The sequence below is a fragment of the Meriones unguiculatus genome, chromosome 1 (assembly GCF_030254825.1).
Source record: "Meriones unguiculatus strain TT.TT164.6M chromosome 1, Bangor_MerUng_6.1, whole genome shotgun sequence".
NCBI lineage: Eukaryota > Metazoa > Chordata > Mammalia > Rodentia > Muridae > Meriones > Meriones unguiculatus.
In genome coordinates this window covers 93271713-93289574 of record NC_083349.1, presented here as the reverse complement: position 1 = coordinate 93289574, position 17862 = coordinate 93271713, and the positions used below count along the sequence as shown (strand labels likewise).

General features: G+C 39.4%; 1 protein-coding gene across 3 annotated transcripts in view; it reads right to left on the bottom strand.

The window, feature by feature from the left end:
- Positions 1-17862, bottom strand: part of Srbd1 (S1 RNA binding domain 1) — a 161843-nt gene that overhangs the window by 64647 nt on the left and 79334 nt on the right. For all 3 annotated transcript variants that reach the window (XM_021652684.2, XM_060363421.1, XM_060363417.1), the window contains exons 15-16: positions 5616-5707; positions 492-574 (exon numbers count right to left, since the gene is read on the bottom strand). In XM_021652684.2, the coding sequence (XP_021508359.1) occupies positions 492-574; positions 5616-5707 (175 nt within the window). The remainder of the gene's footprint in view (positions 1-491; positions 575-5615; positions 5708-17862) is intronic.

Below are 17862 nucleotides of genomic sequence, written 5' to 3'. Positions count from 1 at the left end.
ACTTTAGACTATTCTGGGTAAAAACCAAAATTAATAATGACCAAATAGAAATGAATACAGAAAGGTCACAGTAAATACCAGAGGCTCCAGAGAGACCAGTAACAATTGGAAGTTCATTCTGGTTTAAACAAAGAGCCACACAGCCCAATGGTCCACACTCCTTCCATTTTAATAAAATAGTTGAAGAGACCAGCTCTCCAAATCATGTACTTAGTTGAACTTAATATTTTTGTACCAGCACACCTGGACTAATGTTTTCAAAGTCTTTAAATCTGACTATAGTCAATTCAAAGCCTAATCAAAATAATTAAGACAAGAAAAAACAAGAAAGAATTTTTCCTTTCCCTGGCAGCTTTAAACTCTCTTCCTATCAACTGTATAATCTTTAATGATGAACATCTATTTCCAGTAATATCTAAGTACAATGCCAGGCTTAAGCATGTTCTTTGTATTGACGGGTTTCAAAAACTAAACGATCCACATTGCTTTACCTGGTACATTCCAACTCCGATGTGCTTCGGCTCAATTTTCACTAGCTCAGCTAATGGATCTTGAACACGCCTTGCTATGGAAACTGAAAAAACAGAATCAGAAAACAAGTATGACTTAATGTGAAAAGCAGTACTCAGATAATTATGTAGGCTAGTTTCTCATGATACAATCACTTACTCCTATTCCTCTAGTGCCCACCTCCAAAGACCCAACAATTTAATTAAGCTTTCTCTTTTTTTCCAGGCAAAAAGGAATGAATGCAAGATTTCAAATTTAATTGTGTCAATGGGACCCCAGAGATTATTTATTATTTTTGAGACAAGGTCTCCTACTGTGGCCTAGGCTGGCCTGGAACTTACTATGTGGCCATGATAATCCTTCTACCTCAGCCTTCTGAATGTTAGGATTGTAGGCACAAGCCAGCACATCTGACTAAGACTCTAAGACATTATTAAGACAAACCTGGAAAGGACTACAGATTGAGAAGAATAAATAAATATTTTGCTCCTAAAATTACCCAATTATCTGCACATAGGTAGAGAGCCTCCTGGTTTAAAGAGTATGGAGAAATTTGCTTCAATTAATTTTGCACTGTTACCAATATGACACGTCTAATATTCTTTTAAAAACTAGATCCTGCTAATCATGACTAGATGTTAGAATATTATAGAAAGGCATCCAGGTTATGCTGGCCAGTAAATACACTTGGATGATTATAAGATATACAAAGTATGCTCTGTAATCTACATATAGGCTCTAATCACACCCCTTTCCTCACCATTACAATTCAGAATCAAGAAACCTGGAACTATGGAAATCTCCTACTATAGAGGCTTCCTAAAATATATACATGTAAGAAAGGAACCTGAATGGAATGACCAAATAATAGGGGAAAGAATGCCCCACAAGACATGCCACCATGTATAACCTCCAGTGCCAGGAATGGGTCCTATCTGGTAAAATTATTGGCCAAAGGGACCCATGGAAACCTCCAAACAACACAGACTATTGCCAAGGCTACTGGCTACTCTCTTTTCCTGCTGCCTGTTGATCCAGATGTAGAACTCCCAGCTACCTGTCTAGCACCATACCTACCTGCACACTTCTGTGCTTCCCACCATGATGATAGTGGACTAAACCTCTGAACTTTAAGTCAGTTCCAATTTAATATTTTCTTTTATATGCATTATAGTGGTCATGGTGTCTCTTCACAGCAACAAAACCGTATGACAAGTATTTATTTTTAAAGTTTAGCACTCATCTCATTTTATCATTTTCCTTCTTATCAGAAAGTATCCTACTTAGCTTTTGTTGTTGTTTTTTGTCAACCTAACCTAACACCTCCACCAGAGTAGCCTGTAAACAAGTCTTTAGGGCATTTTCCTGAATGTGAGAAGGCCTGGCTCACTAGTGATGCTGGCTGGACAGGTGGTCCTGGGTTGAATAAGGAAGCAGGCTGAGCAAGCCATAGGGAGCAAGCCAGTAAGCAGCACCCCTCCCTGGCCTCTGCATTAGCTCCTGCCTCCAGGCTCCTGCCCTGACTTCCTTTAGGGATGGACTGTATCCTGTGAGCCAAATAACTCCTTTCCTCCCCAAGGGGGATCAGGGTGTTTTATCACAGCAATAGAAACTTAGCTAGGACAGAGGAAACACAGAAAATTAATCTTCCTGGTGTCATAATTTGAATAGTCAGTGCAAACAGATTGTAACCTTGACCTTCTACAATTGTGAACAAGAAGCTGACAATTACAGAAATATGATAAACCGTTTCTAGCTTCACTATGATGATGAGTTTGTTAAAATTCATAGATGAAGTTTCTTAAAAGGGTAGACTTTGGTTTACATAAATGTATCTATAAGCTGGCTGCTGTGCTACTAGGGTGGCTGCAGCAGGAGAGTCATCAGTACCAAGGGCAGAGACCCTGTCTAAAAAATAACATACCTGTGTGTATGTGTGGACATACTCCTCAAATGATGAAAATGTTTTGTTTTTCTGAGAAAATGGACTTCTTCCTATTTTTCATCTGAATAATTTGTTTCCTCCCAGCAACTTCTTTCTTCTACTGTCTTCTGAAAAGGTCTTTAATAATGCAGGGTTTTCTTACAGGAGGTGACCTCTGATTTTCCCCTAGTAGTATGGTTCTAAAAAGCTGACTATAGTATTTTACTCAAAGAAGAAAGGGTGTTGGGACCTTCTTTGGGCAGCCCTGATGGATCGTGAGGAACAAGTCAAGGCCATGAATCTGCATGAAAGCTCAGCTCTCTGCTAAAGTTCTGGGCAGCACACCAACATTTACACAGCTCCCTCCCTGCAACAGCGATTCCCACTCTAATATTTGGATATGCCCATTACTGTAGGGACTTTCCATAAAATCTGCTCAGTGAACAAACCTCCAATCTCACACAAAGACAGAAAAAAAGCAGTTACACTGTATGAAGGCCAATGTCTCCTACTAAACCAAGAAGGAGGCATTTTAAATAAATAAAAAGTCAGTGCAACTTACTGTACTCACAATGTGCAACGACCAACGCTTACCAGGTTCTAGCATGTTTAATTCACTGCACCAAGACAAAACCCTGAACCCATTAAGCAGTCACTCCCTAGTGCCATCTCTCCCTAGTCTCTGACATGCACACCTGGCTGGCTCTCTACACATCTGCCTATTCCACACGCTTCCTACCAGTGTCTCACTATACTGTGTGCTGTCTTTTGTGAGTGGCTCCTTGGACTTATCTGAATGTTTTCAAGTTTCATTCATGGTGTGGCAGGTTTTGGTACCCTGGCCTTCTTATGGCTGAATAATATCCGAGTGTGTGGAAACAATGTATTTTCTTTATTTAGCCACCTGCTGCTGGACACCTGGAATGTTTTGTGGCAAGTACTGCTGAACACTGGAGTTCAAGTACTTGCTTGGGTTTTTCTGTTCTATCCTGGAGTAAACAGCGAGGAGCACAACTGCCAAGTCATGTAGGACTGCTAGGTTTAAAAGGTCTCTTTCAACCAACCCTCTTCCTTGACCAATTCTGAAGCCCTCTCCAAAGGTATTTCACAGCACTCCATGAGTCAGTAGGGGCTCCACCATCTTCCGAATGTGTGTTTTCTATTATGCTATCTTAAGATTCAACTTGGTTGGGGCTGGCTGGTTCACTTAGTGTTCCTCTATCTGGCTTCAAATTTCAAAACATGCGGTAGCATTCTCTCTTCTCATTCTTTTTGTCCTTGTTTCTATCATTTTTAAAAAGAATTTCAGAAAGCAGGGATAGAAGGAAGGCAATATTCACTCTCCTAGGTTAACTCAGAAATCAACTAGGTATAGGAACACAAGCATTTGATACAAGAACAACTGCATTCAATAAGCTGATAAAAACATGTCATTATGAAGGTATTCAGCTAGGTTTTAATGCTTCTAAAATGTTAAGATTCTGTAATATTATAAAAGAGCAAATTAATACAGGATTTATATCAGTCTGTTTACAGTTCCTATAACAAAATACTTGACACTGGGTCATTAATTTTAAAAAGAGGCTCATTCAAATCAGTTGTATTCCATAAGGACAAACTTTGAAGACTTAAGTGTCTTGATAGGATGTTTTGAGTCAGAATAAATGAAACATCAAACTTGCACACTGATGTGAGCTGAGACGGAAGGAAGGCATACTTGTAGTGAGTTACAGACTGAAGACACAATGAGTAACACTGTGAAATCAGAGCAATAGAACCAGGCAGTGGCTTGTCTCTTTTTCATCCTCAGAGGGCACTGTTGGCCACTGGAATCTGGTTTCACCTATAATTTCCTGACCCTGTGCACCTGCACAGGCCAGGAGTTAAAGAGAAACAGCAGTGGGGAGGCCCACGGGATTGTTCCCTCCCAGAAATTATGGCAAAAATATTCTTCCCAACACTCCATTGGAAGATAAAGACAACTTGGGCAGTTCTTTTACCTTTTTTTTTTTTAAATAAAGAAAACTATTATTTATTCACACATTCTATATACAAATATTACAAAGTGTGTGGCTTCTTTAAGCCTTAGTTTTTTTCATTTGTAAAGTGGGAAGAATGACCATGTTTGCGGGGCAACTGTGAAGATGAGGTAATGTCAAATGCAATGTTGCTGCACACTGCGCAGGAAAGACTAGGATGAGCACGTCCCACCCTGCTGCCTCTTCCAGGACCATCACTCACGCTGTTTCAAGGCAAGCGAAAAAGGGAGAACATGGGAAGGAGGCTGAGCTGGTGTGATGGGGAGACCATCACAAAAGAAGCAAGGTTTGCTCTTTACAAGACAGTTTAGCCAGGGACTTGCCTCATTTCAACAATCAACTGAAAAAAGGCAACAGGGTCTTTTGGCTTAAAAGAAGTTTTTAAGCTTTAGATCGATGCAAAAGTTTTCAAAAATTATATTTCCAGGTATAGAGCAAAAGAACCTAAAAGTTAGTGAAAATATTTAAGGACAAAAATTAAAACATGAATTTCTAAGAAAGTAGCATAAAGTAGTCTCCATTACTTAGAAAACTTATCAGTCCAGATGTAAAATTTTATTTGTACCAATTATTTCCTGTAGATGCCTCAAAGTATTTTAATTTTCTATGACAAAATCTGAACTATTCCACAACCTAGACATCAAAGCAATCAAGAACAAATAAAAGAAAGGCATGCTTTTTAAAGCAGTGCATTACCATGACAGCCTCAATCAGAAGCCAAGAGAAAATATTTTCAGTTGCCAAGCATTTAGCAACAAACCAAAAGTGTACGTATGTTTACACACCAGAACCACATGTTTTATGTTTATGTTACTTACTGCCAAGAAAAGACTATAATAATTATTTCATAATTATTCTATTCTCTTTATTATTAAACTCTGGCATGTAATTTTAATAAGACATTTTATGTTAAATTTTCACCATTTCTAGAGTACTGCCAGGTGTTTGAAAACAAAAGAGGCCTCTTCCTCATGGTTTTCATAGTTCCCAGTGTTAGTTTGATCTATAAGTTACAAATGTACAAGTCTTATACATGGGGCACAGCTTTTTCACTTTCATGGATATGTAAGATATTTAGTCTGTCAGATACACAAATCTAAAATATTGCAACCCTGTGCTGGGTGATGCATCCAGCTTCTCACCTGCACTTCTCAAGTTCGGGTCCAGCCCCGGCATCTCTTTGTTAGCTTCGGGGCTAACGCTGTAGATAGAGGCCCCTGCTTCACTGACGATACTGAGAAGACAGAAAATGGCAATGTTATTCTCTATACTCTCCACCTGGTCAAAGAGAATAAACGAAAGTAGACATTACAAGAATAGCAAGGTAAAGTGCTCTCTTCAGAGCTCAACGAGACCTAGAGTATGGACCATTCCCCCATAGAGCGATAGTGAGTCATGTTTACATGCTTTCCTGTACTGCAAGGCTTAAATCCATGATGCATGCATTTACCAGTGAGAAGGGGTTTATAAACGAACACAATGAATACTCTTCCCGGATGCCAACTTCAAAAGTGCCGCAACAGAGTTAACTTCTCTTGTGTTAAGTGGGCTTTCTTGACTGACATTCATGATTTCCATCTGAACCGACCACCCTAAGCATCTTGAGAATACAGTCACAGGTGTGGAAGTGAAGTGCATGGGTGGACATGCAGGAAGAACCACTGCCACAAATGCTGCTCTGTTATTACCTGGTCGAGTGTATTCTATGTATGCAACAACATATGCGGAGAGGAAAGGTCATGGAGGCTACCTCCACGTCTTCTTAGGAGGTCAGTACTGGAAGCTGTCCCTTCAGACAGGTACTAAAGCAGTTGGCTCATCATTTACTGAATCAAAGCACCACACAAATCACCCCCTTGTTTCCCTCTATGCCCCCCAGTTCCTTACAGACCCACAGTGAGGACACTCCTACAGACACCCTTTGTACACTGGCTGACAGGTGTGTGCTTCATTAAGCATTTGAAATTATGACATAAAGCAAAGAAACACTACTTTTAAGCAACCATAAGACCTCCATCCAGGTATGAAGATTCAAAGAGAATCATGTCTTTAGTCCTCTTTTAGCACTTCTCTCATTCTGGGTTCCTCAAACTCCACTGCAACCATCTAAGACAAACTTTGATAATTTTTAACATATTTCTCTTTTCTAATAATAAAAAACTGAGTAATCAAATGGAAAACTCTCAATTGAAATGTGGCAAGTACAAGTCAATAAATGCTTGAGATTATTCCTAGCAGTGGTTCTCAACCTATGGGTTGAGACCCCTTTGGGGGTCAAATGACCCTTTCTCAGGGGTCACATATCAAATATCCTCACATCAGATATTCATACTATGACTCATAACAATAGCAAAATTACAGTTATGAAGTAGCAATGAAAATAATTTTATGGTTGGAGTCACCACAAGATGAGGGACCAACTGTATTAAAGAGTGAGAGCATTAGGAAGGTTGAGAAGCACTGCTCTAGAGCCTGCAGACAGGAAATAGAGCAACTGGATTGAAAAGCATGGCTGCTCTTTGTTCCTAAGTAACACCACTGTCAGAGTAGCATGGGAGGTAGCAGGGCAAACTTCTGAAGCACAAAGACAAGTACTCCACAGAAATACACTCATGGCGAGTTAGGGCCTATGTACATGTAGGTAACACGCTCGAGGTTACAGCTGAGCAACTGGGCTGGGTTTGTGCCCTAACCTGCCTGGTCCCCAAGTGTGAGCTCCAAAACTGCCACAACTGAGTGGCCGCTAATGAGCTACACTACCTTCACTAATGCAGCTACGTAGCTGTGTGCGGCGCCTCCCCGTGAGCTACTTGCCTAGCAACAGGTCCCTACAAACTCTCTCCCCGGCTTCATGTAGGACCCAAAGAGAAACTGAGGTTGTTTCTTTAGAACCTAAAGCATGTCCAACATCAAATGAAACTCCTAACTTGAGACCAAGTTTAAATTGTACTTTTCCCTCCAACATAAGACCCAGATTATCCTCATCTTCTACTACATAATAATCAAAGATAAAATGCAACATAAAATAAAACAAAGTAAAGAAAACATAGGCTGGTGAAACGAGTCAGCAGACAAAAGTGTGTTACCAACCTTGACTACCAACCTGAGTTCAATCCCGGAACTCACACGAGAGAACTGGAAGGAGAGAACTGGCTTCTGAAAAACTTCACTAGTGAGCCTAGGCACGCATGCCTGCACATCCTCACAATAATAATAAATAAAATAAAAAATGTAAAGTCCATGAATTGCAGAATCTTGGTGTGGCACAGCAAGATGAAGCTAATGTCACACTAGGAGGGAGTTCAGTTTTAATATGCAGCAGTTTTGTAACTGGCTTTTGAATGCCTAGGCAGTGAGAAAGAAGTAGGTTTATTTAAAACTACATATGAAATGCTTGAATTTAGGCCCACTTTGCTTTAGGAAAATAGGTTGTAGTTCTCACTGGTTATTTAAGAAAATCTATAATCTCCAAAAAGGTTATGAAACTACCACAGGAGAAGACTATTCAATGCTCAGCTATGGGAAGGGCCATTCCAACACAAACCAACACTGGCTAATAAAGTCCTTTCCAAAAAAATTAACTAGCGACAAAACGCAGGCAGCCAGGACCCATTATATTATGAAAAGAATATTTAAAAAATTTTTCCAGAAATGTATTTCATATCATTTCCAGAAATTTGCAAAGTTACAACAATTTAAGTGAAGGGAACTTAAATGTTAAGTTAAAATTTTAACTAACTGTGGCCTTTAGTAGCCGAGTACCTGAGAATTTGCCAAGTGATTCACTGTCTCTTGGAGGTTATAATTCTCGACAAGCTGAGGGAAAAGTGTTGCAAAGAAAAACACTCAGATAATAAATATTCCTCTAAATTCCATGCTGCCACTTCTTTTAAATAGAAGAATACAAAACAGATGGGACACATTACACCCAAAATTTTAGATTAACAATAATATTAAATCAATATAAAATGTAGTAAATTTATTATGCCAGACTTACTGAACAGTGCCCAATAAACAGTTGGGTACTAATCATGGATCAGAAAGCCAAATAATCCAAACAAACACAGAAACCTCAGTATTGATTACTCCAATATCAAACATATACTGCCTAAGATATGTATGTGCTTAAATAAAAAAAAAAAAAAAACAGAATGGTGATAATATTTTCCATGAGAACAAAAGCTCTGTTGCCCCTCTCCCACCTTTTCATTCCTGTTTCAAGTTCAAGGGCAGACACTCAACAGAATGCACATCAGACTTATTCAGGCATTTTCTGTTTAATGGAAGTCTCCAAGTGAACTAAAAAGAATTACCCCAATGGCCTGTAACATTAAGGAACATAAAGAAAACAACATTGAACTTTGTAAAACATCGTCTATAAAGATGTACTGAGCACTCTATTTAAAAAGTAAATTTCTCTCCAGTATAAACTAACCTTAAAATCATAGCAATCTGATCACTTTATAAACTTGAACATAAAGCCAACAGGAGTAACCGGAACTTATTATTTGGGGGAATTATAAGTGAGAACATTGTCAATGAACTAATGTTTGAAGAATCTCAAAAAATTATGACAGTCCTTCAAAGTATGCAGCTAAGACAAACACTGACCTGGAGACAGCTGACATCTTGGGCTGTAACATACAAAGGCATATTCAGAAGCCAACATGAGTTCCATTTCCCCAGACCCACAAGCAGTATGCTGACTCTCTAGAGTTAAATGTGTAACGTTGGAAACATTTTACCTAAACACTATCTTGGAGTCTTCTGTGCCTTTTTACACTTAAAAATCAAGCTATACCTTCATAAGCTAAAAAGTCAACCATCTATAATACAGAAACAGTTATTTTCAATTCACTAAAAAATTTTTCCTAAAACTATTAAAGTAAAAATGGTCTATTTTGTACTTCCTCACGTAAAATTCAATGATGCTGTTTATATAAAATAAACCATAAATCAATAATTGATTCTTCTTTTAAAGACATGTCAATTTAAAATTGAAGTCTCTCAAGTAGCTCACGGGGAGGCGCCGCACACAGCTACGTAGCTGCATTAGTGAAGGTAGTGTAGCTCATTAGCGGCCACTCAGTTGTGGCAGTTTTGGAGCTCACACTTGGGGACCAGGCAGGTTAGGGCACAAACCCAGCCCAGTTGCTCAGCTGTAACCTCGAGCGTGTTACCTACATGTACATAGGCCCTAACTCGCCATGAGTGTATTTCTGTGGAGTACTTGTCTTTGTGCTTCAGAAGTTTGCTCTCACATGAAAGACTGTAAGTTGATAAAAGCCTTTAAGGCCAGGTTTGTGAGTACTTGTTTTAGTGACTTAGATCTTAAGAGAGTGTGGTGCCTTTTGCTCTCTTTTTTACAAAATGAAGATGAAAAGTGAGACAATCTGCATAGGAAAAGGTTGGTTCCCTAGTGTTTCCAGAAGTTCCTAACAAGTCTCGCATCCACCTAAAAGGCTATTGGAAGCTTCTGCATGAATGTCTTCCTCTCTCGCCATTTTCCAAATATGAAAATAGCTTTGCTGTTTCCTCCGATTTTAAAATAAGTTACTTCCTTCCTTATGCTAATGAAATAATTTAATTCAGCAGTAATTTACTTAAATAAAAATGCAGTTGTGCAGGTAGGATTTATCCATACAGAATGGTGTGTTTCTAATTCTCTCTAAGACTGTAATTCTTTCTTTTTCTCCACCTAACATACATGCACCACACGTTCGCTACACTGAAAAGCTAACATTCCACTCAAGTCTTCAAAACAATTTCTCTAAACGCAGCTCTTCCAACTTTTCAGGCTGTAACACTCATGGAGAGACTGAATGAGTCCATTAATCTCAGTACAAGAAGCATTAGAAATCTGACTCTTGTGCTTCTCTTGGGCTGTTTGTTTGTCTAGTCCAACTCCAGTGCATTGGTTTTATTTTATCTTACTCTATTCTATTTTATTTATTGTATAATTATCCCTTAAAAATACTAACAACACACACAGTGATTCCTGCTCTGCCCATGAGTTAGTCTAGTTATGAAGAATGAATGAATAGTGGCTTATATTTTAAGGACAGGTTATAAACACAAAACTACAACTAACTCCACAAACAGAAGGGCTCCAGGATTCAATGCTTAAGGAATACAGCAAAGCTCTTTTTAACCCCTTTATGTAGTGGAGCTTACCATTTCAGAGAGTTCACACTCACTACTTCAGTAGGTAAACTAGCTGGGCATGGCATTATACCTGTAACTTAAGCATGGGACAGGTGGAGGCAGGAAGGCCACAAGTCTGTTTAGACTATGTAGGGAGAGCCTGTCTCAAAAATCAAACAACCAACTAACAACAAAATCAGAGGTAATCTGTTGATGATCAGGAAGATGATGGTTTAAAAAAAAAAAATCAAACACCAATAAGGATGCTTAACTATAAAGCTTAGTGGTAAATTAAAATTCAAGAAAAAGTTACAAAATTACTCTTCCTGATCTAGTGATTATATTTTTTAATATGACATAAATTTAAGAAAAAAAACACAAAAAATTAAACAGTACTGTTCATAGTCCAAAAGTGACCAAAAATAAATAAAAATCAAATACCTACCATTAAAGGGTTCAATGAATGGAAACCTAGGTTGTCAATGAAAATTACTATCATATTTGATTTCATATAAGATACTTGTGATAAATTAAGTGAAAGACTAACAATAAAGCTGCATGTCCACAAGATGTTGAGCTTTAAAATACATGTGTAAACAAAATAAAAAAAGTTTCACGTAAAGTGTAAGTACCTAAAAAGAAATTATTCCTTTTATTTTCTGCAATAGCCACATAAATACTTATTTGTAATTTTTTAAAAAGCTTCAAATGTAAGTATAGTTGCTAAATGATGAGGAAATATGCTACTAAATAATGGCTAATATTCTGAAATGTTACCAAATTTTAATTCTTGTATTTCAACTTAACTCTGGACAGACATACTTGGTAGTGACCTCTGAACATCACCTTTAGATCACTGTTGACATGGTGTTTTCATGGCTACATAGAAGGAAGGTCACTGAGCAGAAAACTCACGTTGGTTTTACACACAGGCCTGATAAGAAGCAAACACACCAAGAGAACTTTTACAGACAGGACACGTTACATGGCCCTAGGTGTGCCTCTCTGACTTCTCGACTCACTGCTCACAACGTTGAACATGAGAACCCATCTGAAAGCAGCCCAGGAAGGAGAATGAAGAAAGCACTAAGGAAGAATTAGAAAGAAAACACACCTTACCTCCGTGCTCCAACAGCTGGGTGGAGCTGCATTTGCCTTTAGGTGTGTAACACTAGCACCATCTGGTGGCAAGCAAGCCGGGAGCAACTCTTCAATCAACAATTGGGAAAAGTCTTAGCACTGTTTGAAATAACGACCATTTTCCTAAGAATAACAGCAGCAATGGTGCTGGCCTCACAGAGGATCCACCATGCGCCTGGGTAGATTTAGAGCACACCACCCACGAGACCTCCACGTGCTCCCAGGTAGATAGCCTCTCAAATGTCTACAAAGCAATTTCAACAGGACCAAGTTCCCTTGGCTTATTTCCCCGCAGTGCCTCTCAACACAGTGGATGAAAAGAATACTTTCTAGGCACAAAAGAAGCCTTAAAAGGGCAGATCCAGATTAACAGCTATTTGGAGTATTGAGGTTCCTCATAGCACTAGCCACCAATCTGCTATTCACAAACAAAACATAATAAAAACAATAACACACACACACACACACACACACACACACACACACAAACTGGGTATTGTGCTCATGCCTGCCATTCCGCATGTGGGAAGTGGGAGCAAGAGGTAGAGGAGTTCAAGGTTAGCCTTGTCAGCATGGTAAACTGGAACCCTGCCTAAGATACATGAGACTGTCTTTGCAGGGCTGGAGACACTGGTCAGTAGAAGCACTCGCTGCTCATCCGGAGGAATTCAGTGCCACGTCAAATAGCTCACCATGCCTCCAACTCTAGCTCCAGGAAACCTGATGCCCTCTTCTGCCTTCACGGGCACCATTGCATGGTACAGACATGACACCAACACACTTGAATAAAAATAAAATCTACATTTTAAAAAAGAATCAAACAAAAACCTGAATGAAAGCAGAGAATCTGACTCTCCTATACAGTGCCATGGACTTCTGTTCACACACTGAAATGGGTGATGTCTCAACATGTTAAGACACCTTATATAGCTATTCATGGATCAAGACTGATACACTCGTGAGATATGATCAAATGCAATTATAGGGGAAATCAAACCACCAAACTGAAAGAGAAAGGAGATGGGGAGCCTGTCCCCTATTGCTAAGTTGAGCCTCCTCTGACATATAAGCAATTACAATAGAAGGGGCAGAAATAGAAAGTGCTTATCTTCCTTCTGTGTACTTCTCATAGTAAGTATAACAATTCTTTCCCCCAAACCTTCATTATCATTTTTCACTTTGAAAAATCTTTCACACCCAGCCTCCCCCATGTATGAGACCAACACAAACTTGGTCTCATAAGCAAGCCTTAAGGTCCTCCTGAACATAGGACAGAAAGAGCAGCTCTGCCCACTACAACAGAACTGCACAGCTCCAGAGTCATCACCAACACCACACAGAAAAACTCAAGAAGGCAGGAAGCTCTGAAATCTTGAGAGTGGTCTAAGTCTATCATTAAATGCTCTTTATCAATACTTTGAAATGCATGGACCTGAAAACATGTCAACCTACCTGCAAGTCTTCACCACACCTGAAAGTATGATGAGTCTCCTGATTTACAGTAAACTCGAAAACAATAAGTGCATATTGTCTTGGTTAATTTACTTGTTGCTGTGATAAAATACCCTGTGAAAAGCATCTGAAGGGCTTGTTGTGGTTCTCAGTTTTAAGGTACAGGCCCTCATGAAGGGGAAGACCTGGCAGCAGGCCCCAGAAGCAGCATAAGCAATCTGTTGCACTGCATCTGAGTCTGGAAGCAGAGACAGTGGATATAATGCTCAGCTAATCTCCATGAACTTCAGGACCCAGGCCCAGGAAATGATGCTGTCCATTGTTAAGTATAGCTTCTCTACCTCAACTAACCTAATTAAGATAGTCCCTCATGGACATGGCCAGAGGCTCATCTCCTACATGATTCTAGATCCTGTCAACTTGACAATCAATTTACCAGCACAGAATGAATGAAAATCTGTCTACCAGTAAGCACACTGAAATCAGACTGCTATACCCATTCTCGATGAAACTTATTCCAAAATGTTCTTTACTGTGTAGTCAGATTCTAAAACCTCAGAGTCTTAGACAAAGAGAGTATTAATATAATACAATATTCTAATCCTCCAGTAAGAGCCCCATAACCTCATGCTGAGTAGTAAAGGCTCTAGCTAAAACAGCAAAAGCGAAACTCTAAACAAATGACTGGAAGAGACACAAGTCAAAGCGAGTGAGAGGTATATTTTAAGAGAGAGGGAGAGATTGCAAGTGGTTCCTCAAGCAATCTCAGCCCTGGGGAGGCTAACTCAGGGAATCAGGAATGAGGATGAGGCCAGCCTGGGATGTGTGTGTGCGTGTGTGTGTGCGTGTGTGTGTGTGTGTGTGTGTGTGTGTGTGCATGTATATTTGAGACTGGGTCTGAAAAATAACACACACAAAGTGGTAGACACATTAAAAGAGAAATACAGCAAGATACAGAAGAAGATGGAGTTTGCAACAATAGCCCAGATCTTTCATCTGCAGTCAATAAAGTTTGCACCACACTTTTAAATTAATACTTCTTAACTGGAATTGCTCACAACTGTGATTCCACAGACTGGTGACCTGTCATGCTCTGGATACCATACCTCTTTTTCTCTCCCTCACTTAGAGTTGTTTTATCCCCATCAAGCACTTCTATTCCTTCACAAAACAAGCCTCCTCTCAGAGGGGTCACATGTCAACTTCGCCGAGCCCCCAAATAAGCAAGAATCTAGGTACATATTCAACCTACCCGCACTCCAAGAGCATTCAAGTTGGATATCCAGGCCCTTGTGGAGCAGCTTCCACCATCAGAATTCCTTCTGGCCAATGCTGAAGGAATTCCAAAAGCACAAGCCAGGTATAAGATCTGCCCTAGAGCAAGCCTCTCTGTGAGTGTGGTTTGGAAGCATAGCCTGCAGAGTGAATGAAGCAGGGAATGACAGCTCAGTCCAGCCAGCTGCTCCACTTATTCTTTATCAATCGCCAGATCTTCACTTTTCCAGGATCACTGCACACTTCTAGCTCTGCTACATTACACTGTATAAATATTTAGAAGAAATAATTCGTTTCAAGGATCTAAACTTCCACTGTTGTTATGGCAAATGAACCTGTTTATGCTATGTTTGTTAACTAAAGCAAGGCTAAAGAGCACAGGAATTTACTAACATGTGGTACACAAACATTACCATCATAAAGCTTCTTGGGGGAACATATCAAGAACATGAAAGAAGTTTATTTTTACTTGCTTTGCCCTGTAATTTCCTTTAACTCTACTAGAACAGCCCTTAATTTAAACCTTTCTTGCAATTGCAGGAACAGGGTAGACTGAATGCACAAAAACTAGATTACACTCTCCACACATGCACTGCCCTTAATTCTAGAGTAGCAATTCTCAAAGTTCAGCCTGCATCAGAATCAACTAGAAGGCTTGCTTAAACACAAATGGCTGGCCCTCACCCTCACAGTTGCTGCTACACTGAAAATGGGAATTTGAATTGATAACAAGTTCAGTGGCAATGCTTTGTCTAGAGTCCTAACTTGAAAATGTATAAAATGTTCCTAGATGCATCTGATTCAGGAGTAATATTAAGATAGTTTATCTACAAGGTGAAACCCAGAATCACGTTTACTCTTTGATGATTTGTTTATAACCAGTAATGCAAATCCCAAAATGAAGAAACCATAAATGCTATAACTATTACCTAAGATGCATATTCTGGATTCTATAGAAGCTGTTACACTAGGAAGGATCCAATTAAGAGATGAAGAAAGACAGGTTGAGAAATTCTTTATATAATTCAATTCGACCTAAAGCAAGGGTTTTGTTGTTGTTGTTGTTATTGTTTTGTTTTTTACTGACTGTTTTATTACAAGGCTTCCAATATAAAATATTTTCAAATATGTATGATCTATTTCATGGATCTTATTAATGTATAAGTTATTTGTCCTCATTGCTTTCTAGTTTCTAATTATATTTCCACTCACCTTTGTAAATTATACTACCACGAGCAGGCCTGTTGACCAATATTCACTCTTCCTTTCCCACTGTGTCACTCAAAGCCACTTGAGAGACAGTTTCCAAAGAGAAGCCACAGTTTCCCATGTGACCTAGTCTCACCAGTGCTCTGGATCCCAATAATACAGTGTTTACAGGATCTTCTCATCAACTTTTTACTTTTTTTCCCTTTAATTGAAAATGAAGTCAAGGGAGCATCTTTCCTAAATCATCCTGAGAGCGGTTAAGTTAAACTTGAGATTCAAGGTAAATGTAACTTAGGAAATAGTTTACTCAATTGCATAGTCAATTATAATTCACTCCTAATTTTGCACTGTAAGCATAAACAAAGTAATAATAATAATAGTAGTAGTAGCAGCAGCAGCAGCAACTACAGTCTTCTCAACTTTCACTTTTATGCCAGAGTTTAGTTCCTTTCTTTAATCCACTAAACATCAGTAATATGAGGAACAAACTAAGTTATCACTATTTGTGCCTTAACTTAACTGAACAATTATCTGGTCTTCAAACTCTAAACAGTGGAAGGAGAACAACGGAAGCGGAACAAGGACCTGGAACAGGCGCTCTTCCTTCTGGGACTGAAGATGTGGAGCCACAATTACACAGCTGTAGCCCAGCTCCAAAGGCTGCTGTTTCCCACTTCAGTTTTAATAAGCATAAGAGGTTGGGAGGACTCCTGCCTGAACTCTTACACTCATCTAATGAAATCCAGAAATGGTTCTTAAAGTATTTCCTTATCCAAAAAGCATTTTACTGTCATACAAAAGAAGTCCAAGAAAGAACATAAATAAACACACCAAAATCTTGAACACAAATTTTGTGTAATCTCTCTCAAAAATAAGGGAACTGGCCCACTCTTCAATTCACCTACAAGTGTCCTCAGACTCCTTTGGGGATGGGGAGGATGATCAGCGATATCTGTCTTCATCTTACCTGAAACTCCTAACATTTTCCAGCAAGCACAGTTTCCAAATGGCAGGTGTCAGAACACCTTAGCATCACACATGGAGCTGGAGGGCAGAAAAAGCAGCAGCAGCAGCATGTGGCCATAGCACAGCCACAGAAGCTACCCAGAAAGCCTGTTCTGGAAAGAGCAAACCTCAGACTCAGTTAAATCAGCCCAGTGCCAGATGTCACTCTCACGACAAGGCTGCAATGCCTAGGCTTAGCTGCCCAGAGAATCATTCAACTCAAGGCTCTCATAAAAAAGGGGAGGCAACTGAATGCAATGGCAGATGCATGTTCTGTCTACATAACAACTTGGCCCAACTGGATCTTCCTCAGCAGAAGAAAATTGTTGGAGAAGTCTTTGTTTAGTCTACAAGTATTACTCTTTCAAGGCCATCTTCTGTTATTCTAAAGTAAATAATATGAATCTTTCACACTTAGCTAAATGCACTTTGTGTCCCTTGACAACAGGAACATGTGAGAAGTCAGTCAAGTGAGCAACTGTCATTTCCTAAAGATCACAGAGCAAACCTACATGAACTACAGTAGTGATGGCATCAATGGACAACACGACCTATGGCACCACTGTTGCATCGCTGAGCAAAAAGGCTTACTTAAACATGTGACTACATACAGCTTTCCAAGTGTACAGCACGGCCAACGCAAACACCCTTTCATATTCACAGCCTTCGAGCAAGTCTGCACCATACATAACCTCATTTCTGAAACAGAACAACATCAAAAAGGAATTAAATCAGAATCATCTGAAACCAAATGTAAAACCAAGATTCAAAACAAACAAACAAAAAAGCCAAGTCTCTGGACTAGCACATCTCCACCCATGCCTGTCCTCTCAGGCATCTTTCTCCATGATCTTTCCCAAAATAAAACTGGCAAAATGCTCAACTGTGTTTCCTCTCTGAGCAGATCTCAGAAACTGTGACGGTGCTGGAAGAATAATGAAAGCTGAGAATACAGGAAACAAATACATTGTTTGCTCAGGGAGGAGCATTCACCATCACATCAGCAGGTCAAATACATTAGAAATTAAACAAATGAGAACGTACTCAGCTCAGCAGGATTGCCACTGATACAATCCATCCATGGAAAAGTAAATTCAATATAACTTAGGGTTTTGTACCCAACTAGAATCAACACAGACAAGTACCTGCAATCCACCTGATACA